The sequence below is a fragment of the Lynx rufus genome, unplaced genomic scaffold (assembly GCF_022079265.1).
Source record: "Lynx rufus isolate CCGP_SWC_20201006 ecotype Redwood Valley unplaced genomic scaffold, mLynRuf1.p SCAF_4, whole genome shotgun sequence".
NCBI classification, from domain to species: domain Eukaryota; kingdom Metazoa; phylum Chordata; class Mammalia; order Carnivora; family Felidae; genus Lynx; species Lynx rufus.
In genome coordinates this window covers 1,546,117-1,569,202 of record NW_025814856.1, presented here as the reverse complement: position 1 = coordinate 1,569,202, position 23,086 = coordinate 1,546,117, and the positions used below count along the sequence as shown (strand labels likewise).

The window sequence follows — 23,086 nt, the reverse complement described above, 5'->3', positions numbered from 1 at the left end:
CACACACTTCTTCCAGGCAGCCCCCCAGAGGTACCCCTTCCACACCATACAAGCAATGACCTGGATGCGAAGCCAGCCCGACATTCCACGTGGAGTTGAGAACACCGCTCCCAGAAAGAAGACCGGTGGAACTCGCCCTGCCCCTCAGGGAGGGCTCTCCGTGCGCTACACGCGTGGGCTTTATCCGCCCTCCTTCCCGATGTGTCTGCCTAGTGATTCCTGGACTTGGAGCACATTCTTGGTTATGGAGAAACCCCCGAGCCCTCTGCCATCTCCTGGCCCCACCTACTTCTACCCACTGCCTGATTTCTTTTCCCTCTCCCTGATATCTGTTGTCCAGAACCTCCCCCGTCCCTCTCCGCCCCGGGACCAGCACGGGGCCGGGGCTGCCTTCTGGGGACCTGCATTAAAGAATTGATAAGAGCCCTCCAGAAGGGCCCCTGTTGTCTCGTGGGACTCAGTTTCCCCCTGGGGGAGGCGGCTTTGGGGGTCGGGGCCAATGCCTGTGCGGGTACGGAACAGCAAGTTGCCCTGTGCCCAGATGCCCCGGCACCCTGCACACTCTCCGTGCAATCTCGAGTTTGCTGCCCTGAGCCCTGGACTTTGAGCCCCCAGAGAGCCGTATCCTGGGAAATCGCCGCTCCTCCACCCCCCGGGGTCACGTGGCTCCATCCTGGGGAACTGGGTCTGGGAGGCTGCAGGTGCCGCAGGGTTCCCTGCTGTCTTGGGAAGGGACAGTGCTTCCTCCTCCCAGTTTCCAGCTTCCTCTTTCACTTCCGCCTCTCCGGGCCCTGGGCCTTGTCCTGCATGTTAACTATTTCTTAATGGGGACCTTGATAAAGGCCGGCATCCCGGATCGGTTCTGGGGCCCGTAGCTGGGGTTGGTGGGATGCGACCCAGAAGGCAGGGAGCCTCTGTGCAAGAACACTTCCAGGACCGTCCAGCAGGGGGTGGAAAAGCCATAAAGAAAATAAAGGTAATAAAGGCCCTGAGAGATGCTCCCAGCGAACCCCTAGCAACTTCGTCCTCGGTCAGCAGTACGCGATCTGTCCCATTTTCCAGCTGAAAATACCGAAGCACAGAGAGACAGATGTCACCGGCCAGGTGTCGCTGGCTGCTGTTGGCAGAGCGGGGATGGAAGTCCAGGCCACCCAAAGGATGAGGGAGTTTGTAGGCTCTAGCTAAGGTCACACTCGGAGATGAATGTCCTAGGACGGGGAGGGTTGGGGTGCGGGGTGCTCGTTCCAGGCTGTGCTTCCCAGCTGGGACAACCGTGTCCCTCTGGAATGCCAGACGCAATTCTGCAACCTGGGGACAAGACATAAGGCACAAAGGAGGTGCCAGGGGTTAAGAACCCTTGCAGGTGCTGGCACACAGTAGGTGTTCGGGGAAGGAGTTCCCCACCTCTCCTCAGCCTCTCCCCCCACCCCCACCCCGGCTCTGGATGTGGGGAGTGAGGGGGTCCGGTGGGGGGGGGGTCCTCAGGGAGACAGGGTGCTGGGATGCCTGGGACCCTGAGGCCCCTTCCCCGGCAGGCCCCGAATCCAGAGAGGGGGCCCCACCCCCCACTTCCGGCCACACCGGCCACACCTTGCCCCGGGGTATCCTGGGCAGGCCACTTCCTCCTCTGGGGGGGGGAGGGTGGCACCCCCGAACCTGCTGGAGAGAGGCGAGCACAGACCCACAAGGATGGACAGGTTCTGGACGACCACTGGCCGGGTCTCCCTTCTGGAAGCTCTGGCCCCGTGCCTGGTTCAGGCACAGCCCTGTAAGGCCTCTGGGAGGGAGAGGAGGTGGGAAGGGAGTCCCGACCCGGTGGCCCAGCCTCTGACCCTGCCCCGCCCCACCCGCAGTGGCCCAGAGGAAGCCGTGGCTGGTGGGGCTGGGGGCCGCGCTGGCCGCCCTCTTCCTCACCTTCGTCTTCACCGTGGTCTACGCCGTCTGGTGCAGAGACTCCCGCGGCAGGTGGGCCCCCTTTGAGCCTGAGCCCCCCCCTCCCCTGCCGAACCACCGACCCCCCCCCCCCCGGGAGTCTCTCCCCTCTCCTCCCAGGGCCTCGGAGGAGGCAGGCAGGGCAGGGCCGGGGGGGGGGGTGGTTCTTGGACTCAGAACCGAAGGGGCCTCCCATAACCTCACGGACTTCCCTCCTGACTACTCCCGAGACGGGTGTATCCAGCCCCCATCGCTTTGCTGCTGCCTCCATCCACCCGTGCGACCGTCCACCTGTCCCCCCGCCCGCCCACGTGGCCTTCTTATTGTTCTGTCACCCAGCCACTCGCTCACCTGGCCACCCATCCACGCACCCGTCTCCGTGTCTCTCTGCCTGCTGGGGCACCTGCAGTTCTGAGACTCAGGACGGTTGGGGCTCCTGTAGCTCACGGGGGTAGGGGTGGGGCGGGGGGTGCTCCGGCAAGGGTCCTAACCTGTCCGAGCCTCAGCACCCCTTGGGTACGATGGGAACAACAAAGCGTGGGGGTTTGGGAGGTTCTGGGAGAATCGCAAGAGGCCGGGAGCGCTGGAAGTCCTTATTAAGTGAGGTGTTCTGGACCCTTCTCGTTTCCACAGCAACAAAGAGGAGGACGTGGGGAGTGTGAGAAAGGAGGAGAAGGAAGCAGAGGGTGACCAGGGGCTGGAGCTGCAGGAGAGAGAGGTGCCTCCAAACCGTGAAGGAGTGGTGAGCTCCTCCAAATGAAGGTTTCTCGCCTGCCTCCTCCAGGCAGGCCTCCAGGGCTGCCCCCATGCCTGCTCTGCACTCTGCAAGCAAAGCCCCGGTCCTGGGGCCAGGGGAATTATCCCATGTGGGGTTCGGGGTGAAGGGTCCCTGAATGAGGAGCGCTCAGGACCCACCCCAAGTCCCTCTGGGAGGCTTCTTTGCATTTACCTGGGTGTTTCTGCGTCCCCTTCCCCAGCACATCCTGCCCCAGCCCCCTTTTTCACTGGCAAGAGGGACGTGGGGCAGAAACCGTGCAGTTGGCTCTCCAGTGTTTGCAGGGCCCAGGCCCGGTCCAGTCCTCCCGCAGTCTCGCTTCTGCTGCTTCTGGGCAAGAACTTCGAGCCGATGCGGAGCGCAGGGCGGTTTCCTGGGAGACGAGCGCCCCTCCCACCGTGTGCCGAGTTTCTGGTCACTGTCCCCCCCCCCCCCCCGCCCCCAGCTGGGACTGCGTGCGGGTGCCGAGGCTGGGAGGAGACGCGGCGTCATCACCCCCTCTTCCTGCCCTGCCCTCTTGGTGGCGGCTCCGCGGCCCCGTCCTTGCTGTGTGGCCCTAAGCATGTAACTTAACGTCTCTGTGCCTCAGTGTCCTGTCCCGTAAAAGGGTGGGGGTGGGGGAGGAAAATAACTTGGTCCTTTATAAGTTGCCATGAGGACGAAGTGAAATGATGTCCACAAAAATCCTGGGCACAGAACCCGGAACCCAAAAGGTGTCTAATAAATGCCAGCTTTTTGTGATGCTGAAACGGCGCGGATGGGGCCGGGCGCACGGCCGTCCTCGAACAGGCTTGGGGGATCTAGAAGGCCACAGCGCGAGCACCCAGACTGCGGCTCTGGGGTCCGGACGACCCGGGGGTTCCGGGTGGGGGCGGAGCGGAGGTCGGAGAGGTCGCGAGAAGGGCGGGGCCGTGCCGGCTCCTCCCCTTCCGCAGGGGCGGGACTTCTCCTCTAGGGGCGTCTGGAAATGGGGCGGGGAGCGTTTTGTTGCTGTCGCAAGCCCGCGTCCCTTGTATGGCATTTAGTTGGGGGCCCAGGGGACGGCGAACAGCCTGCAGTGTTGGGACAGCTCCCCCCACCCCCAAAGCCAAGAACTGCATCACCTCAGGGCCCAACGTCCGAAACCACAGACGCTTTCCTGGAGATGCCCCCCACCCCCAAAATAGCGGAGCCCTGACCTCCGGTCTGAGGACCCCAAGCCCGGTTGACCTCCCACTCTGGGTTGAGCCCCACACCCCTGGTGAAGTCCCACAGCCCTGAGTGACCCCCGACCCCGGCTGAGCCCCTCACCCCGGGCTGAGCTCCAGACTGACCCCCCCCACCTCTGGTTGATGGGGGTCGAGCCCCCATCCCGCATGAGCCCTACCCCAAATGACGCCCAACGCTGTCTGAGCCCCCACAACAGGCTGAACCTTCATCCCGCAAAAGCAGCTCCCGCTAGGGCCCCCTTTCTCGTTGCGGGGAGGGGCTGGGCTGCAGGGTGGGGGTGAGGGCGCAGGTGGCTGGGGGCTGCCTGCCACGCCTGCGCCCAAGACTGGCTTCTGGGTCCAGCTCCCCGTCCCGTCCACGAGGGGGCGCCAGAACCTTGCTGCCGAGGGCAGAAGCACCCAGCCCTGTCCAAGATGGGGCAGGGGACGGGAAGAGGTGGGGTCTGGGCTGCCTCGGCCCCCCCCCCCCCTCGACGACTGTCGTCTGTTCCTATCTGGTTGGCGGCGCGGGGCCGTGCATCTGCGTGGAGTGTAGGGGCACTGTGCCTGGTCCCTTTGTGCGTCCTCTCTCTATGCCTCAGTTTCCCCATCAGTAAAAAGGGATGTAATCATCCCTCCCGGGTAGGTCTGTTGGAGTATGGAAGGAGCCTGTGCAGCAGAGAGCTCTGGTTGCCCAAATTGGGGGGCTCTTGGAGGTCTCTGGGGGACTTGGAATGGGGGCGTAGGATGAGGGGCAGTGCCCGGGAGATCCCAGCCCCCCCAAGAAAGGGAAGTGACTGCCCCTCACCCCTGCAATGCTCCTGTGCCCCCACAGCCTCGCTCCTATCTGCCCCCAGCCTTTGAGAAGCCCCCATGGCTACTGGGGTTGGGGAAGAACCCGACACGAGCACTGCCAGCCCTGTGTGACCAGGGCCAGGGTGGGACAGACTGGGGGCTGGGGGCTGGGAGCCCGGAGGGTGAACGGGGGCTTTGCCCAGGCAGGTGGGGGAGGCCCCCTGGACGAGAGGGTGTTGGAACCGAATGAGGTCCCACCCTCCTCTGCCCACAGCCCTCCAGGGCTCCCACCTTCCTGGAGGAAAAGCCCGAGTCCTGGCGGTGGTCCAGAAGACCCTGCATGCAGGACCTGCCCTGTCCCTTCCCCTCCTTCCTCAGTCCCTCCCTCTGCTTCAGCCACACCGGTCTCCCGGCTGTTCCTCCAACACGCCAGGCGGGGTCCTACCCCAGGGCCTTTGCACACACTGTGCCCTCTGCCTGAAACACTCATCTGTCAGATTTTCAGAGGGCTGTTTCCCTCCTTCTGTTCAGGTCTTTGTTTAGATGCTACCTCCTCATGTGAGACCCACTCTCCCTTCCCTTACTTTGCTTTACTTCTTTGGCACCTACCTCCTCCGATATATATCTTGCTGATTTTTATTGTTTACCCTGCATCTCCGCAACTTGGAGCTGTAACGGCTACGAAGGCAGGTTATTTTGGGCGTGTTGTTCCGTGCCGTGTCCCCAGTACTTGGTACTCGGCAGATGCTCCGGAAATCTTTGCTGAATGAATGGGACTTTGACAGGTGGAAAAAGAGAGGGAACGCATCCTGCATGTTATGGAGCGTCGTCTGTGTGCCAGCTTCTGTCCTGGGAGCCGGGGTGGGGGGGGGTGGGGAGGCGGAGATTCCTGGCACAGAGCAGGTGCTCCCTAGGTAACCACGGAGTTTGTTGGCTGAAGACCCTGGGGGAATCCGAGACCGGTGGGGGAAACCCGGGCAGGCCTCCCGGAGGAAGAGGATGTTGGAGGACCTGAAGGGTCTGCGTAGGGAGGGGAGGCTGCAGAGAGCAGAAGAGCAGGGCAAAGGCTTGCGGGGTGCGAAGTGGCCCATCCTGGGAGTGGGAGACCACTGGAGCCACTGGCGACTGTGCAGGAAGGACCTGGACCCAGATCACTCTCTGTCGGGGGCGTCCCGGGCAATGTGGGGGGCTGAACAGCAGCCGTGCCTCCCCCCACCCCCCGTCAACGGATGTCTCCAGACACTGTGGAGTGTCTCTGGGGGACACTGGATCTAAAGACCTCAGAACACCTGCCCGATTCTCCGAAGTGCTGGGGTCCCCGCTTCCTGAGGCCACTGGCCCGGCGTCTGCCCTTCATTCCGGCACAGAACGGCCCACACTCAGCACAGAAAGGACCCGAGACAGTCAGAAAGAGTCGAAGCTTAAGCTTGTTTAATTTTTATACATTTTTTCTTTTCTTTTCTTTTTTTTTTTTGCTTTTTATTGAATCTTTTATGGAACCCCCCCTTTTTTTCATTTTTTTCTTTCATTTTTTTTTTTTTTTTTGCATAGGGAAACAAACAAACGAAATAATAACAGCCAGAGTCACTTTCTGTAAATGGTACTTAGGCGCGTCTGCAAAACCCGAAATGACTGCGTAATATACAAGGTTATGATCAGAGTATGATGTGAGGAGGGGGCAGGCGGGTGAGCCGGGCAAGGGAGGAGTTGGCCAGGTCCGCCTAGATGTCCCCCGTCCCCACCTGGGGAGGGAGAGGGGGGCGGCAGACCCAGCCCGAGGCTTCTCCCAACTTGGGTTCATGAACGTGGCACGCGCGCGCGTGTGTGTGTGTGTGTGTGTGTGTGTGTGAGATCTGGTGTGTGTGGCAAGCAGGAAGCGAGAAACAGAGTAAACTATCCTGGTAATATCAGTAAAATACAAAATGGGGGGGGGAACCTCAAAAAATATCTCGGAGAAAAAGAAAACAAACAGCAACAACCACCAAAAAGTTCTTAAAAGAGAGAAAGGAGGGAAAGAAAAGGAAAGAAAAGAAAGGAACTTCAGAGTCAAGTGGGTCTCTCTCCTTCCTCCCTGTCTCCCCTGTGCTGTGCTCTGTCCCTCAGACTCTCTCGTCTTTCCCCCATGCGGGGTCCTGGGGGTGGGAGGGCAGGAGGCTGGGGGCAGAGGCCAGGACCCCCGGATTTGAAGGGACTTTGGTTTTAGAGGCCTGACTGGGACCCAAGATGGGGGGGTGGGGGGTTGATGCATTGGGGGAGTGGACCGGGGGTTCCTGGCCGGAGGGGGCTGGGACACAGTCCCCTGTCCCCTTCCAGTGGGTCCCCTTGTAGCCAGGAGGTGTGAATGGAGGGCTGTGGGGGGGGCGGTAGCTTGGGGCGGGGACTGACTTCCTTCCTCTCCCAGAGCCCTTACTCCTGTTGGATCCCGCCTCCTCTTTCCTGAGGCCTGGGGGGGGCCCCTGGGGAACAGGGGAGGAGAACCCCAAAGCCACACCAGCAGACATGTGAGGCACTGCTTGGGAAAAGGCTGTTTTGGTATCGCAACAAGTCCCACTGGTACGGCTTTGGGTCTGTGTCCCTGCCTCGCCTGGGGGTGGGGGTGGGCCAGCTCAGGGGTCCCCACACGCTCCGAGATGCTTCGGGATGGCTGGCTGGATGGGAGAGGCTGTGTCAGTTTGGAGGGGGGACTCTCAGGAGGCGTCCCGAGGGGCAGAGATGGGGAAAGACGGGAGGAAGCCGGACTTGAGGATGTAGGTTTGGAGTCTCCCTCCCAACACCCTCCAAAAAGAAAGTGAAAACCAGGGTCTCAGAGAGGAATCCAGGCCAAAATAAAAAGTAGCCACTGTATAATCTGTATTAATGAGAAAAAAGTCCAAAGTACCGTGGGGGGACGCCAGAGTGGGGAGGGGGCCTGCGCGGTCTATCCTGCAGGGGCCTGGGGTTGCTGCTTCTGGCCCCAGGCTCCTGCCTAACGGCTGCTGTCCCTGGGGACAGACAGAAGGTTCCAGAACAGAGACAGGGAGGTGTGGGGCTGAGGCTGGAATTGTCTGCTGCCTGGGGGGTGCGGCTGCCCCCCACGTCTGCTCCGGGGCTCCTCTTGGGTCTGATTGTCTAGCTCACGGGTGGAGGTCTGGGCTCAGACCTCGGCAGGAGCCTGGGGCCCGGACCTGGGCCTGGGGACCCCCGACCCCCTTTCTCCTGGGCTGGACGGGCCCGGGACTGCTCGCCTCTCCACACCTCCCCCTCCACCTGGTTGGTATTCCAGGTCCTCGTCCAAGAGAGGACGGGGGGCCATCTGTATGTACTCGGGAGGCCTCCCGGTTCTTTTCTACAGCACGGCTGGAACTCGGGGTCAGGCGGGGCGGGCTGCGAAGGGACCGTGGGGGGGGGACCACGGGGTCCCCGAGAAGCCCTCGGGGTGGGGTCCCGGTAGGGACTCTCCAGTGGCCGCTCCCCAGTTCTGGGGGGAGGGGAATAAAAACCAGAAATCAGCCGCATGAACACGGACACGCGTGGCCTCGGGCCCTCGGACCTAAGGACAGATCTTAGGGGCAGTGTTTCGGCCACTGAGACCGCGACCTGCCCCCTGGGACCTGCTGAGGTGTCTTTTTGCAACAGGACATGGTATGAGTTCTGATGGTGGATGAAGCCAGGGCCGGCCTGCGGGCCCCCCCACCCCCACCGCTCTGGGGGGGGGTGCGGGCAGCAGGTCAACGAATGGGGGCCATCCGCCTGCTGTGTCCCCTCGGGAGATGCGCGGTGGGCTCGGGTGGGGGCCGGAGGTCGAGAAACTCAGCCCTGACACCCTCAGTCTGCCACTGTCTCAGCTTTGGTTGAGTAAAGAGCAAAGGAAACTGGAGACAACAAGAAAGAAAGGAAAAGGAAGGAAGGAAGGAAGGGAAGGAAAGGAAGTGAAAGGAGAGGAAATAAACTCAAGGAAAAGACAACAGTGTCAGCAGCCACGAGACGGGAGGCCTGTGCCCGGGCTGTCCCTGTCCCCGCCGGCCCGGGCTGGGCCCACGATGGCTGGACTAGGTCTACAGGTACAGACGGACAGATATTGCATATTATTGGGTTTGGCTTCTGTTTTCTGTTTGCTTCATACCAAATACCTTCCACAGTCACAGCTGGAAGACAGAACTGGGTGCTGGGGCTGGGGGGGCGGGGGGGGGGGAGAGGGCAGGACGGGAAAGGCCGCCCAAGGCCAGTCTCCAGGGATGGGGGGGCCGGCGAGTCCTTTGGCAACAAGCAAGGGGTGCCTGGGGGGGCTGGAGGGGGGCCTCGGGGGTGGGGTGGCAATGGGACCCTGAGCCGGGGGGCGGGGGGGGGGGGGACGCCAGCCCGCAGGAGAGGTGGGATGAAGTCTGGCCGTGGGCAGGATGGCCACCCCATGGGGACACCGCTGGCCGGGGGGGCCAGGGTGCACCCCTGAGGTCTGTCCGCTGCTGCTGTGGGCAGGGGACTCGGAAATGACCCCCCTGGAGCCCAGGGGTGGGGCTGGGGGTGGCAAAGCACCAGCGAGCACCCCCAATGCGGCAGGAGACGCGGAGCCCGGGGTGGGGGGTGCGGACCGTGGGGCGATTATTCTGTGGATTGCTTTCTTTAGCGTGTGATTTTGCTTTTTTTTTTTTTTTAAATTCTTCTTCGTTTTTTTTTTCTTTTTTTTTTTTTTTTTTACAAATAGAAATACATCCCTCTTCAATTTTTATTCTTTATTTCATGTCATTGTTTTGTCTTTTTTTTTTTTTTTTTTTTTAACTACACGAGCAGAACATGCGGCTATCTGTGCGCTGATATTGTTTAAAGGTAATACTTATCTTCGGAAGGCAAGGCACATCATGTGGTAGAAAATTCCGTGCAAATTAGGAAACATGGAGTTTTTTTAAGGTTTTTTTTTTTTTTGTATCTTTTTTTTTTTTTTTAAAGAGGAGGGGGGGTAGTGTTGGAGGGTGGGGGGGGCTGGGGGGGCGGGGGGGGGGGAGACAGAGCCAGGTATCATTTGCCATGCAGTGTCAGCCACAGCGAGCTGACGTCAGGAGCCAGGTCACAGGAATCCCCGACTAAGCACCATGCAAAGTTAGGTAGCTGGGGGGTGCCAGGCGCCCCTCCCCTACCCTGCCTACCCGCACCCTAAGGTTCCCGGCTGAGAAGCTTCCGGATACCCCAACTGCACGACCCACCCCCTCCTGCCCTCCCGGAGAGCGGCCCATGCTTTGGTCCCCTACGGCCACCCGGTGGAGGGGGCCCTGGGGACAGACGGACGGACCAAGGGCTCTTGGAAGCCTCTGGACGATGGGAGGGGGGTTGGTGGGGACGGGTCTTTCTCTCTATGGTCGAGTGGGTTTGCCAAGCCCCTTGGGCTGGTTTGGGAGGAAAGTCCAGTTTCTGGGGAGGTGGGAGAGGCTGGCCAGGCCTGGGGCACGGGAGAGGGGGAGAAGGGCCAGGCTGGGAGCAGGTGATGTGGAGGCCCTCCCCAGGGCGATGGCTTTGGCCCAGGCGGGGGGGTGGGGGGCTGCGGTGGGGGAGGTTTCCCCCAGGGCCAGGCATGGAGGAGGCCAGCTGGGCCTGGGACGGGATGGGAGGGGCCCCTGTGTCTGGGCCTGGTGACCCGGGAACACCTAACACCCCCTCCCAGGCCCCCCACCCAAGATGGCCATCCCGGGCTGGAGGTGGGGTGGGGCCAGGGAGCTGGGGCTGGGGGGCACCCGGTGTCCCCAGCTTAGTGTTTTTGGAGCGGCTCAACGGAAAACGTTTAGCGGAGGGGGGGTCCCCTACATGGCTACAGGGGACCCCCCTAGGCGCCGGCCCCTCCCTCCCCTGGCCAGAACCCCCCCCCCCCCCGACCCCATCCAGGCCTACGTGGACTACAGTGACCGGCCTGCTTGCCTTGTGGGGGCCCGGCCACAACGCACCTCCCTGGCTGCGCCCCACTTCGGCGGGGGGAAGTTGAAAGTGCAAACCGTGGTCCCCCTTTGGGCCGGGAGGCACCAGGGAGGGGGTGTCGCTCCAGGATGTAAGGCACTGGCAGAGGAGGCGAGGGAGGGCCCGCTGGCTCCCCAGATCCCACCCCTGTGCCCGAGCGCAGCAGGGCTTGAGGGACGCCCAGCTCTGCCCCTTGGGCCGACCGTGGGTGGGGTGGGGGGGGGGGGAGTCCCATCTCTCTAGCTCTGAGGGGGGCACAGCAATGAGGGTCAGCGACTGGAGGCAGCCGGGCTGTGGGAGGGAATGGAAGGGGCCCCCGGCCATTTCGCATCCCAGCTGGACAAAGGGGGGCGGGCGGTGGGAATCAGGCACTTAAACCACTCGCTCTCACCTCCCACCTCCGTGGGCTACGTGGCGGCGGGGGGCGGGGAGGGCTCCCCTCCCAGGGCTCGGGTGGATGGAGGCTCCAGACAGGTGTCCCCTCCCGGGGAGCTCTGGGTCTCTCCAGGCGCCCCAGCCCCTTCCTCGGAAAGTGCATTTCTTACAGTGTGTGCAACGTGGGTCCCTCCCCGGGGGGCGTGTGGAGCAGGGCCGGCGGCGGGGTGCGGGGTGGGGTGGCCTCCAATGCCGAGGGGTGGAGCTGGGGGTCAATTGCATAGAGACTTCTCCTCCCAAACAGGGCAGGCCTGGGGCTGAAAGACCAAGTCCCCAGCGAGCCCAGCCGGGCGCGTGCACGCGTCGGGGCAGGACGCTCCGGAGAAAGTTTCTGCCGCGCGTCCCAGTCCCCCGGAGACACGCAGGGTCTCCCCACAACCCTCTTCTGCCCTCGTCGCTTCCCTGCCCGCCCGGGGCCTCCAGGGCGGCCTCTGCTGCCCGCGGCTGGGGTCCTCGCCGGCCCCCCACCGTCCCCACAGCGCCTGCGTCCCCACTCGGCGGAGGCCCGGCCCACATCGGGCAGAGGTGGCCTGGCTGGGTGTCCTGCCCCGTGGGGCCTGGGCAGGGGCACCAGGCCGCGCTCACCTGGTCCTGGGCGGAGGCGGGGAGCGGGCGCCCGACCTTCCAGAGCAGCAGAGATGAATAACTTAGGAAGACGCCCCGACCTCCGAGCGGTGGCTGGGCCTGGCCCTCTGGTCCGGCGGTGGCGTCCCGAGAGTCTGAACGGTTGCTGTCTTCACCTTTTGTCTTCTTGGCTGGGTGGGTTGATTTTTATGTTTTGTTGTTTTTTTTTTTTTTTCCGTTTGTCTTTTTTTTTTTTTTTTTTTTTTTTTTTGCCTTTTTTTCCTTTTTGCTCGTTTTCCTCCTGTGTGTACGTATGTGCCTGTTTTCTCTTTTCGGCCAGGCTGGGAGTCGGCGGGGTGTTCTTGCTTGCTGTAACTTTCCACTGAAAACGTGGGCCAGGGGCCGGCTGTGCGGCCCCCTGGGATTCCCGCGACGGAGGAGCAGGGCGTGGGAAGAAATCTTTCTTATCCCAGATACCAGGACTGGGTGCCCGACAGGGACACAGAGAGAGAGAAAGGGGGCGGGGGGGGGGAGAGAGAGAGAGAGAGAGAGAGAGAGAGAGAGATGGGGGTCAGACTCTCCCGTTGACCTCGCTGGCCACTGCCCACACCCACCTCCCTGTGACCTGTGACCCCCACCTCCCTTATCCCGGACCTGTCATAACCTGCTGGGTGACCCTGGGCGAGTGCTACACAAAGTACAGGACGCCCAGTGAAATCTGAATTCTGGAGAAGCCCCAGAGAAAGCTTCCGGCACGTAACATGCGGCTTGCAGAATATACTTAGTGCTACAACGGTTGTCTTTTCATTGATTTGTTTTTTATCTTTTCTTTACCTGCGATGTCAATCTATTCGAGCGTCCTGTGGTTTTGTTGAGAACCAGGTCTCTGAGCCTCAGTGCCCTGAGCACAGAATAGGGGAGAGGATGTGCCCCCTTATATCCAGGCCGTGCGATCGATCGGGGCTGTTTCCTTTCGTTTTCTTTTTTTAAACGAACGCTGCCCCCACCCTGGCCGCCACCCCGTTTCAAAGTGAAGAAGACAGGGGCCCAGAGAAGTCAAGCCGTTTGCCTAAGTCCACCAGCGTGGGAGCACCAAAGTGGAACTGAGGCTGGGGCCTGTGTGGTTCCAGCCCCCGCTCCTCCCCTGCCCAGGTCGGACCTCTGGCCTGGCCGCTGAGGGGCCATGACTTCCACTTTACAGGGGGAGGTGGGGTGGGGGGGTGGTACTGAGGCTCGGGATCGGGGACAGCTCCAGTCCTGGTCTCCACAGGGAAGTCACGGGGAACAGACCCTTCCCCCTGGAAATGCATCGACTGCACCTGCGTGGGGCCGGCCTGGGGACCCCCCCCCCCCCAACTGATGCTGAGTAGCGCTGCCCCCCACCCCTGCTGTAAATCAATCGTGCCCCTCCAACCAGGCCGCCCTGTGGGCCATCCCAATGAACTGGCGCCATGGCTCCCAGCCCCCCACCTCCAGCCAAGTTCAAGTTCATCTTGGCCATTACCTCATGTCTGGTTTCTGTTGGCAACCAGACAGACTCTGGGCATGACCCTCCCCCATGGTGGCCTCCCCTTGGCCCTTCCTCCCTTCCTCCCTCCTCCCTCCCAGGCCTCTGGTCCCAGTAACTTAACATCCTCCTCTTCCGCTGACTGGGGGACCGAGGTGAGGAACCGGGGGTGAGGTCCCGGCTGCGGACTCCCCCCGGGCCTGGCTGGAGCTGCCAGTGCGGGTCTGGCACGCGGCTTAACCCCTCTGGTCCTTGGCTCATCTATCTGCCGGACGGGTGTCATGTGCTTCTGGGCAGAAAGGATCCTGGTGTGAAATGCTGCAGGGGGGACCCCACCACATCGGGGAGGGGGCAGAGGTATCAGGGTCCGCGGAGCCCCAATCTGGGGACCAAAAAAGTGATAGATGGCTCAGGGCTGGGGGGATTTATGTGGGAGGTGAAGGAAGGTAATTGACCAGAGGGTGATCAGTTGAATTGACCGGGGGGGGGGGGGGGGGGGGGGGGGGAGGGGCACCAATGCGCGAGGAGCGTAGATGGGGGAGCAGATATTAATCAGGGAGAAATATTGATGGGGAAGGGGATATTGACCTGGGGGAGGGACACTGATGGGGGAGGAGAAATTGATGGGGGAGGGGCACTGACGGAGGAGGGGGATATTGATCAGGGGAGGGGCACTGGCGAGGACGCAGAAGATGGGAAGGGCGTGGGGAGGGACAGAGCGGCTCTAGGCTGGGATTGGGGGCTGGGGGGGGAGGCAGAGGAAAGCAAACCTCCCAGGAATAATGAAGGCAGACGCAGAAGTGCTGACTGGGTCAGAAATGAGAGGCCTCTGAGCTCTGAGCCCTTTGCACAGGGGCTCCGAGAGTGGGGAACAGGGTCTCATGGTTTCCTCCTCCCCGCCCTTCCTTCCCTTCAGGGTCTGCAGGGAGCAGAGAGGGGCACCTGACCCCCAGGGAACTGGGGCGCCCCTAGTCCACAGATCTGTGGTCCAGCCAACAGCAGCGTGGGCAGGGTCTCTCCCAAGGATGCCCTCCCGTTCAGCCGGACTCAGGCCTCACCTCTTCTACAACCCAGGCTCCCTTGGGAGTCTCCCATCAATCTGACATCTCCCTTCCGTGCCCCACACACCCCACCAATGCCAGCCTCCGAGAGTTCTTTCTCATTCTCAGATCTGGTTGTGCCCCTCCCTCACTCTCAACCCTTCCATGGTTCCCCACGGCCCTCAGGACAAACCCCACATTCAAGCTGCTTCTCTGGCGTTTCTAGCCTTTGTCGGTGCCAAGTCCCCTGCCCGGGGACCCTGATCCTTCTCTCCTGCCAGCCACTTCTGCACCAGCTCCAACCCCTCCTTCCCCAGGCAGGGCCTTGGAGGCCCCCTCCCCCAGGTTCCTACTAGTCTGGGCCCCACTGGACCATAGGGGGAAATGAGAAGCACGCAGAACCAAAGTACTGCCCTGGTCTGCCTCGGTTTCCCTCCTCTTCTAGGATGTCTGCTGGGGTGGACCCCCGAGTGGCGGTCGATAATGGAGAGGTGCGGCAGGGGGGTGGGGACCTGGGGAAGGGTTAAGCGGGCAAGGCCTCCTCCCTGTCATTTTTATTACCTTTGGTTTCTGAAGAAATCAGGACATTTCCCCCCCTCCCATCGGGGATGTGGGGTTGGGGGCGGCGAGGAAATGCATGGGTTCCGGAGCCCTGGGGGGTGGGAGTATCCACGCCAGGGCTTAGAGAGGGTGGCCCACGGGGTACCCCAAACTCAAAGTGGGGAGTCCTGGAGTCACCCCAGCTTTCTGGGTGACTCTGAGCAAGGCACAACACTTAATACTCGGGGTGTGGAAGGTATGTGGGACGGTGTCTGCCTTTTGGAGCCCTTTCTAGATAAAACTGGTCCAGCTTCGACGGCTGCGGGCCTTTCCAAGACTCTCCCCCGGGAAGTGTCCAAGGCCAGAGGAAGAGACGGAGGTTCAGAGTGGGTGAGCAGAGCCAGGGGCGAGCACTCACTGCTGGGGCCCGGGCAGGGAGGGAGGGCGATGGCTGGCTCCTCCCCATACACTCTGGCCCCGGTGAGCTGTCAGCAGCAACCAGGTCCGCCCCGGAGGGTCCCCGGCCGATTCTGGTCTCCGCCGGGGAAGGGGGATGTAGCTACCAGGTACCCGATGTCCCCCTCAGTCCCTGCGCATGGACTCTGCCGCAGGAAACCCTCCCACGGTCCCGGGAGCAACCAAATGTGGCCCCCGGGGTCCCACAAATGCCCACGCTCTGCGTGTTCCGGCAATTGGGAGATGCTGGGGAGCCCCGGGCTGCTTTCTCTGTGCATCTGGGCACCGGAGGGGCTGCCCTGGGGCTGCCTGACATCCCGCAGCCCTCTCCCCAACACGCGCTGGGGGGTGGGGGCCCCGGGGCCCAGCCACCACCCCCAGACACCATCTGGCAGCACACTCCCGGCCCGCGTGCGGCACAGACTCAGACCCCAACCCTGCGGGAAGCTGGGAGCCACCGGTCTTAGTTCCGGACCCACTGGGGCTCTGCCCTCCACGGCTGTGCAGCCTCAGGCAACTCACTCCTCCTCTCTGAGCCTCCGTGTCCCGGCCCGGCCCATCCCCCTCTCCCCACCCCGGCGCCCACTCCCTGGAGCAATGCCGCCTCTGCCCCTGCTGCCCCCCTCTCCACCTCTGGGACTGGAGCCTGGGGTGGGGGTGCACGTGCTCTCCCGGGAGGCCCCGCCCCCTGCCATGGGCTGCCTCAGTTTCCCCACCTGCCCCCGGAGTCCTAGAGTCCACTGCCACCCCCTGCCCTCCTTTCTCATGGTCCCTCCGACCAGCAGCACGGGCGGGGACAAAGGCTCGGGGGCTGCAAGCTTGGGCTGACGTGCTGTGTGATCCTGGGCAGATCCCTTCGCCTCTGCGGGCCTCAGTCTTCCCATCTGTACAAACGGGCCTGGGGCGGTAACAAAGCCCGGCCTCACAGCAGCTCTGCCGTGTCTCCCGCCGGGAGGTGACACACAGGGTCTGGGGCCGTACCACGTTCCTGGGCGTGGGCTCGAGGCCCTGGAAGGGCATGGGAAGCTGGCTCCCGTGCCAGGGGTGCAGCTGGAGGGGCGGCATGGGACCAGCCGGCCTGCCTCTCCCTGCGAGCCCAGGCAGGCCCCTCTGCCCTGCCCCTCCCTACCCCGCCCCAGCCGGCCTCTCGGCCCCTACCTGTGCCTGATAAATGCCCGCTGGATCCCTTGGTCCTAATCCCACAAAGGAACGGTTTGCAGGGGGCGTGCCGGGCGTAGAGTAGGCTGCGGGGAGGAGAGAGACCGAGAGCCCGTTAGCGCAGGGGGCTGCGCGGGAGCACCCAGAGAGGGTGGCCGCTGCCCAGGGTCACACAGCCGGGCCTTCGCACCCAGCACCCGGCGCCTCCGAGCTCGCTGCCCTCCCCAGCCGATCCGGGTCAGCCCCGGAAAGCCCACGGTCTCGGGCCCCGGGGTCACCCGGGCGGGGCATCCGCTGAGAGCGCAGGCACGAGATGCGATGCATGATCAGAAACCGCCTGTGAATTATTCAGGGTGTGCTTCGGTCCTGCTACCGCGGCCTGCAGCCCGCGCGGGGCGCCATGAATTATTGAGGGCGCTTTACTTATTAATTTTCCTCTCGGAGGCTGCTCGGGGGAAAGGCCGGGGGTTTGCAACACAGACGCGCGCGCGCACAGACACGCGCGCGCGCGCGCGAGCCGCGCGCGCACACACGTTGCCGCGGAGGCTTTCATCTGACCGGTTACGTTTTCTTGGCAAGTAAACGATGCCCAGGGCTGCCCGGGGTCTGGGGGGGAGGGCGGGACGGTCCCTCGGTGGCATCAGCCAGGGTGGGGTATGTGGGGGGCGTGAGGCCCTGGGGTGGGGGGTGGGGGTCTGGCGGGAGGAGGCGCCAGGCCGGACTTGCCGGTGAAATCCGCGTGCAGGGGAAGGGGGAGGAATCCAGGTCTGTGCCAGGCACCGGGCACAGTCCCACTCAACCCGCAGTGGCCTCGATCTAGCAAACGGGATCATTAGCCCCACTGCACAGACGGGGAAGGAGGTCACCCTCCCCGCGTATTTGCTCCCTACTCTGCGCCTGGTGGGGCACTGACTGTTCTCTCCGATCTATCTCATCGGCTCGCTCCCACAGCCCTGCGACGGGGCGCTCTGGGACCGTCCCATTCTGCAGCTGAGAAAACGGAGGCTCAGAGAGGGGAGGGCATTTCCCCGAAGACACACAGGGAGCGGGCTGCAGAGACGGGATTCAAACCCGGCGCTCCGCGCCGCACGCGGCATTCGGAGACAGCCCGTCGTACGCGAAGCTGTCCTGGGCCCCCTGCAAGGCGGTGGATGCTGGCGGCAGGGGGTGCGCATGTGGGGAAGGGGGTGAACCGACAGTCCCTCCTGCTCAAGGCGGGTGAGGAACCTCATCTGGGGAGGAAAGGAAAGAGACGCTCAGAGACAGTGTGGGGGCCAGACTGAGGGGTCGGGGGTCTCTGAGACCATCTGCTCAGGGACACCGACTGAGACGGCCTCACGGGATGGCCCAGAGGACGGTGGCCCAGAGTGAGGCAGCCTGGAGGAGGGTGGACGGCCCGCCCAAGCCCGCACTGGGGTCCAGGGAGAGCCTGGGTGCAGGGCCACCGTTGATGGGTGGACCTCGGGAGTGCGATTCTGGGAGCCGCTTCCCAGGCTGGCGGTGCATGAGGGGCCAGCGAGCTGTCACTGGAACCGCATCCAGAGCGTGGAAAGTTCTAGAAGGCGAGGCAGTCAACTCAAGGCCTTCTGGGGTCAGGTGGGGGCTGTCCCATCTAGAGGCGTGGCCCAGCATGGGCGCCCGGCAGGAGCCGGGCCCGTTTCGGCTGCTTTCTCCCCCAAGAGTCTAGAACTCTGGAAATTCTCCAGTGAGCTGTCCTGATTCTACGACAACGACAAATTCTCATTTTGCACAAGCACAAGGCCTCTGGGGGCTCCCTCTGCCCCCAGGGCCGCCAGTTTGAGATCTTCGCCTACGGCCACCTGCTCGTCGCACAGAGGAGGGCGCTTATCACTGAGAGCGGGCGCGCGGGGACCCCAGACTGCCCCCGGCCCTCTCCTGCCATTCCCTAAGGCTGCCTTGGGCCCCTGTGGGCCTCCGTCTGGGGACCCACCAAACTCACCAGCACCCGGCAGGCCGGGCCTGAGCCCCGGGCCCCAGCAGTCGGGGAGGGGAGGGGAGGGGGCCCCTCAGGGACGCCCGCCCTGCCACGGGCACCGCTTCCCGAGTGCTTACAGGGCGAGGTCGGCGACGTGCTTCCTCCCTCGGAGGTGGGTTTGGTGGCAGGGGGGAGCGCCAGCCGCGGCAGCCCAGGGGGCGGGGGCGCCAGCATCTGAGCAGAAAGGCAGTGACTGGACATTTTGAGCTGACCACTTCCATTTAACTGGGAGGAACAGAGAGACAGGTGGTTAAGGCGGCGGGCGCCCCCCTGCCCCGGGCGGCCGTCTGCGGGCCCCGCCGGGGGAGGGCCTGAGGGGCAGCAGGGCCGGGCCGGGCCAGCCGGGGGCCGGGACGAGTCTGGTGGGTGCCTCTGGTGCCCACTCGCCTGAGCCCGCAGGCCCGCGGCGGCATCGGGGACCCCTCGTCTCCTCCTCAAGCCGCTCTCTTCCCTCTGCTCTCCTTGCACGAGACGCCACCTCACCCTAAACGACACCCGGCCTCGCGGCTGGGTCCGCACGCGCCCCGCCTCCTTCGCCGGCAGGCCTGCGGCCAACCGCCTCGGCCCCAGCTTCGGAAGGCGCAACCGCTCTGAGCCCCAAAAGCTTCCGCGGGAGTTTGGCGAGCGTGGGCCCGCGCCGCAGCCACGGGACCGTGGCGGGTTTGGGGCCAGCTACGCGCCGTCGGTTCCAACACGCAAAAGAGCCTCGGTCCCGACCTGGCCCAGCTCCGGGCGCTTCAGACGAGGGAAGGTGGCGGCCCTGTCATCCACAAGGCCATTCAACACGGAGGCCGAGTGACAGCCGGGGCCCCGGGGGACGTCGCCCGGAGTCCCGCGTGGGCAGGCGGCCCGTGGGGCCGAGGGGAGGCCCGAGTCGCCCCCCCCGCAAACTCACCGGTCCAGGTTGCTGGCTGGCTGGGTCGCAGGCCAGCGACACGAGATCTTTGAGCGGGTCCTGGGGGTTGAGGTGAGGTGGGTAGCGTATGGCCGTGTGCGGGAAGTAGGTGGAGGCCGTCTGGGGCAGAATGGAGGTCGTGGGGAAGTGCAGGGCCGAGGTGGGGTGAGGGCTCCGGGCGATCCCTGTGGAGACCAGGACGGGACGGTCACTGGAGGCTGCGGCTGGGGGTGCGGGTGTCCCCTGCGCCCCGGTGCCTCCAATAAGAACAGAGCAGGACCCAGCGAGCCCCGCCACCGGCCAGGCCCTGTTGTCTCTTACACGCCCAAATTCGATGGCGTTCTACCACGAGCCCACGGCGTTCTGTTGCCGCCCCGGTTTTGTCCGGTTTTGTTATTAACCCGGACGATGAGGTGGCTGTCAGAGGTTACGTCCCTTCCGCCCGCCCCCCCCAGAGACCAGGCAGCAGACCCGGGGGAGGGTCTGGCCCCACAGCCCACACCCTAACCCAGGGCTCGGCTGGCTCTTTCCGCAAGGGGCCGGTGGTCACTACTGTTTTTACCGTGGAGATACAATTTGCGTACTATAAAGTTCACCCTTTCCAAGTATTCACTTCACTGGGCTTTGGCACGATTGGGGACCGTGGAACCACTGCTACGACGGCTCGTGGGACGTTTTCATCATCCCGAGAAGCAACTCCGTCCCCCTCAGCCATCACACTCCTGTTCTGGATGTTTCACAGAAATGGGTTTCAGATACTCTGGGGCCTCTCGTGTCTGGGTCCCTCCCTGAGCATCGTGTGTCGGGGTCCGTCCGCGGGGCAGTGGGTGGGGGCGCCCCGCTCCTGTGCGTGGCTGAGTGGCGAGCCCGTGCTTTCTCTTTTTAAACGATCCGGTGACTTCTAGTATATCCGCTTTGTAATTCTGGAACGTTCCCGTCACCCCCAAGGTAGCTCACGCCCCCTCCCTCTCTCTAGCTCCTGGCCAGAGTAAGTCTTCTTGGCTTTTCAGGCCCCACGGTCTCTCGCGGCTACTTGCCTCTGCCGCTGAAGCCTGAAGGCGAATGGACGGCCGGCCAGGGCCGTGCACCAATAAAACTTTATTTACAACAACAGGCAGCCGCGGGCCTGGTCTGCCGACTCCTGATCCGAACCGCTGCACTGTTCTGATTCTCGCCTGCCTCCCTGCGTGTGTGCCTGCCCTTGTGTGCAGCGAAATCGTCACCATCAGGACAATGGGGCGACAGGCGATACGCGAGCCCTTACCGCGATTAGCCCATTCGGCCCGAAAGACAGCCCTGGGAGGGGGACGTTTATGAGCCCCCGTGGACGGACGAGCAAAGGAGAGCCAGGTGCACCGTGACCAGCTCGGCTCGTGCCCTGTGGTTGCTCAAGTCGGTCTCCCTCTGTCGCACGTGAGGCCTCCTGTCCCTGTGGCCAGGAGCACCCCCGTATGGCCTGTGTGTCCAGCCATGCGTCGGGAGTGTCTGCCTCCCTCTGTGACCACCCAACCCCGTGGGGGTGGAGTGTGAGCTAAGGGGAGCGGGGGGACGGGCAAGCCCAGACTGTACCTCCTTCCTGTACGGAGGGGGAAACTGAGGCCTCAGAGCCTGAATCAGGGCCAGGCGCTCCGCACCATGACACCTCTGGGTGCTGTGGCCCAGCCGGGAGGCTATGGCACCGGGACTCACGGTCAGATGGCCAGAGGGACTTCCCCGGCCCAAGCGGGGGGCGGGGGGGTGCCTGATCACAGGGCCCAGCCGCCCCTCCCTGCCTGGGGCCCATGTGCTCACCGCTGTGCACGGCAATGACAGGCCGGTGGTGCTGGGTGAAGCTGGAGAGGCGGGGGGAGTCCTGGGGAGACGGGCTGTGGAAAGGTGACTTATCCATCTCTGTTTTCTTCACCGGGGACGAGATGCCTGTGTGGGAGGAGCCAGAGGGTCACAGGCCTGCAGGCAGTCAGAGCCCCTGCCCCCCCCCCCGCCAGCACCCGTGGGCGAGGGGGCTGGGAGCCCACCATCCAGGGGGGCAGACCGAGGCTCAGAGCAGAGAGGGGCTGCCCGGGGTCACATGGCCCACGGGACGAGGAGCCTGGTGCCAGCAGAGGCCCCTGACGTCACGGCCCGGCCCCTGCCTTCTCTCCCTGCAGAGACAGAGACGGCTCAGGCTGCCCCACCCTCCGGAGGCACCCCGTACCCCGCAGGGTGGGCAGAGACGAGGGGCCGTCCTAAAGCCCCAATAGGCAGGGGTGAGCCGGGAGGACGCCGACGAGGCCCAGAGTGGCCCTGCGCCCGCAGACTCCTCCTCACCGGGGTAAGGGAACAGAACCTTCCTCGCGGGGCCATCGAGAGGATAAAATGGGATAGAGCCCCTGTAGCCGTTAGACCAGGGTCTGGCTCACTGACCCGTTGGGAGTTTCCTGTGTGGACGGGCCTCACACGGGCCGCCGGCTGCCCGGGGCGGCTGCGGCCCTCAGGGACCCTACCGGCCTCCGGCTCACCCCCTGGCACCTTCCTCCATGAATGAATGAATGAATGAACGAACGAATGAATGGTGTGCCAAGGGTGCACAAGGAGTCCACAGAGACCGCGGCACAGGAGTCCCCGTTGTCGTGAAGGGGACAGGCCATCCCGGTGAGGGGCACGTGCTGGCCCTCAAGACTCAGGGGAGCCCCCGCCCCTCCTCCCCGCGCCCCGTCCCTGCCAACCTCCAGACGGGAGAGCTGGGGGGGAATCGGGGCAGAGTCCCGGGCCCGGCTCCCCCGGGGCGACCAGAATCTCGGTGCAGTGGGGCCTGCCGATGGGCATGTTTAGAAATCACTTCAGAATGTATTCTAGGGGCACTCGGGGGGGCTCAGTCGGTCGAGCGTCTGACTCTTGATTTCAGCTCAGGTCACGATCTCAGGGTCGCGGGATCGAGCCCCACATTGGGCTCTGTGCCAAGCGGGGGGCCTGCTTGGGATTCTCTCTCTCGCTCGCCCCCTGCCCTTCCCCCGCTCATGCACGGGTGCTCTCACAAATAAACAAACAAATACATAAATAAATTGCAGGAGAAAAAAGTTTTAGACTGAAACGCACCCACCGAGGCCCACAGGGGACCCGCACATGGTGAGGGGTGTGCCCTCCCACCCAGCACCGCTGACATCGGGGAGGGTCACTCCCTGTGGAGGTGCCCCGGGCACCGCAGGCCAAGCAGCGTCCTCGCCTGCACCCCCCACGCCAGGGGCCCCCCGATGTGACAGCCGCTGCCGTCCCCGGGCAGAGTCACCCTGGTGAGAGTCACGGCCCGCCTCTGAGGCTTGCTGTCGCGGGCGTGGGGGTCTCCTGCCACCCGTGTCCTGGCCCCCCGCCCCCAGCCTTGTCCCCAACCGTGTTCCCTCGGCCTCAATGCTGGGTCCTGCTGGTGGTGATACAGATGTGGGAACCAGCCGCCCCAGGGCCACCGGGGAAGTCAGCTGCTTTTGTGTCACAAACCCTGCTGCCCTCATAGCCCCAAACGCACACGGTGCTGGGAGTGAGTGTGTCCGGGGCCCTGGGTCAGCAGGCCCAAGAGGCCTGGCAGCCAAGTGTCGCCTCTGGAGCCGGGAGCCCAGGCCGTCCCGGGGGACAGGAGCCGGTGGGACCCGGGATGGCCGGCAGGTGGGGGGGGGGGGGGTCAGCCCTGCAGGCGGCGTGCGCGTGCACGTGCGTGCGCGTGCACACGTGTGCGTATGTGGGTGCGTGCGGCAGGGGCGACAGCTCCCTGCTGGCACGGGGCCTGGTGGGAATGAGGTTAGGGCCGGCGGAGGCTCACTTAGGAGGATTTCCTAGAACAGCCCGTCCTGGATGCAAATAGCCTGGCTGGACCCTGCCCCCAGCCGCATCTCCGCAGGCCCTTCTAGAGCTTCCTG

General features: G+C 63.7%; 2 protein-coding genes across 5 annotated transcripts in view; one reads left to right on the top strand and one right to left on the bottom strand.

The window, feature by feature from the left end:
• The first annotated feature begins 1,647 nt into the window (after positions 1-1,647).
• Positions 1,648-3,456, top strand: LOC124524333 (small integral membrane protein 24-like). Its single transcript, XM_047096544.1, has 3 exons — positions 1,648-1,768; positions 1,854-1,965; positions 2,566-3,456. Exons 1-3 carry the CDS (start codon positions 1,690-1,692, stop codon positions 2,690-2,692), a joined length of 318 nt encoding a protein of 105 aa, XP_046952500.1. The 5' UTR covers positions 1,648-1,689; the 3' UTR covers positions 2,693-3,456.
• Positions 3,457-9,981: 6,525 nt separating this feature from the next.
• NFIC (nuclear factor I C) overlaps positions 9,982-23,086 on the bottom strand; it is a 55,776-nt gene continuing 42,671 nt past the window's right edge. Inside the window, exons 7-11 of one of the 4 annotated variants that reach the window (XM_047096540.1) lie at positions 20,991-21,116; positions 19,200-19,384; positions 18,382-18,529; positions 16,309-16,394; positions 11,982-12,089 (exon numbers count right to left, since the gene is read on the bottom strand). In XM_047096540.1, the coding sequence (XP_046952496.1) occupies positions 12,072-12,089; positions 16,309-16,394; positions 18,382-18,529; positions 19,200-19,384; positions 20,991-21,116 (563 nt within the window). In that variant the 3' untranslated portion in view covers positions 11,982-12,071. Of the gene's footprint in view, positions 12,090-16,308; positions 16,395-18,381; positions 18,530-19,199; positions 19,385-20,990; positions 21,117-23,086 lie in introns of all 4 variants that reach the window. The other 3 variants (XM_047096539.1, XM_047096541.1, XM_047096542.1) reach the window with 3 other exon arrangements.

Coding starts and splice junctions, on each gene's coding strand:
- LOC124524333 (XM_047096544.1), top strand. CDS start 1,690: ATGGACAGGTTCTGGACGACCACTGGCCGGGTCTCCCTTCTGGAAGCT. Junction 1,769..1,853: donor CCTGGTTCAGGCACAGCCCT/GTAAGGCCTCTG, acceptor CCCCACCCGCAG/TGGCCCAGAGGAAGCCGTGG. Junction 1,966..2,565: donor TGCAGAGACTCCCGCGGCAG/GTGGGCCCCCTT, acceptor TCGTTTCCACAG/CAACAAAGAGGAGGACGTGG.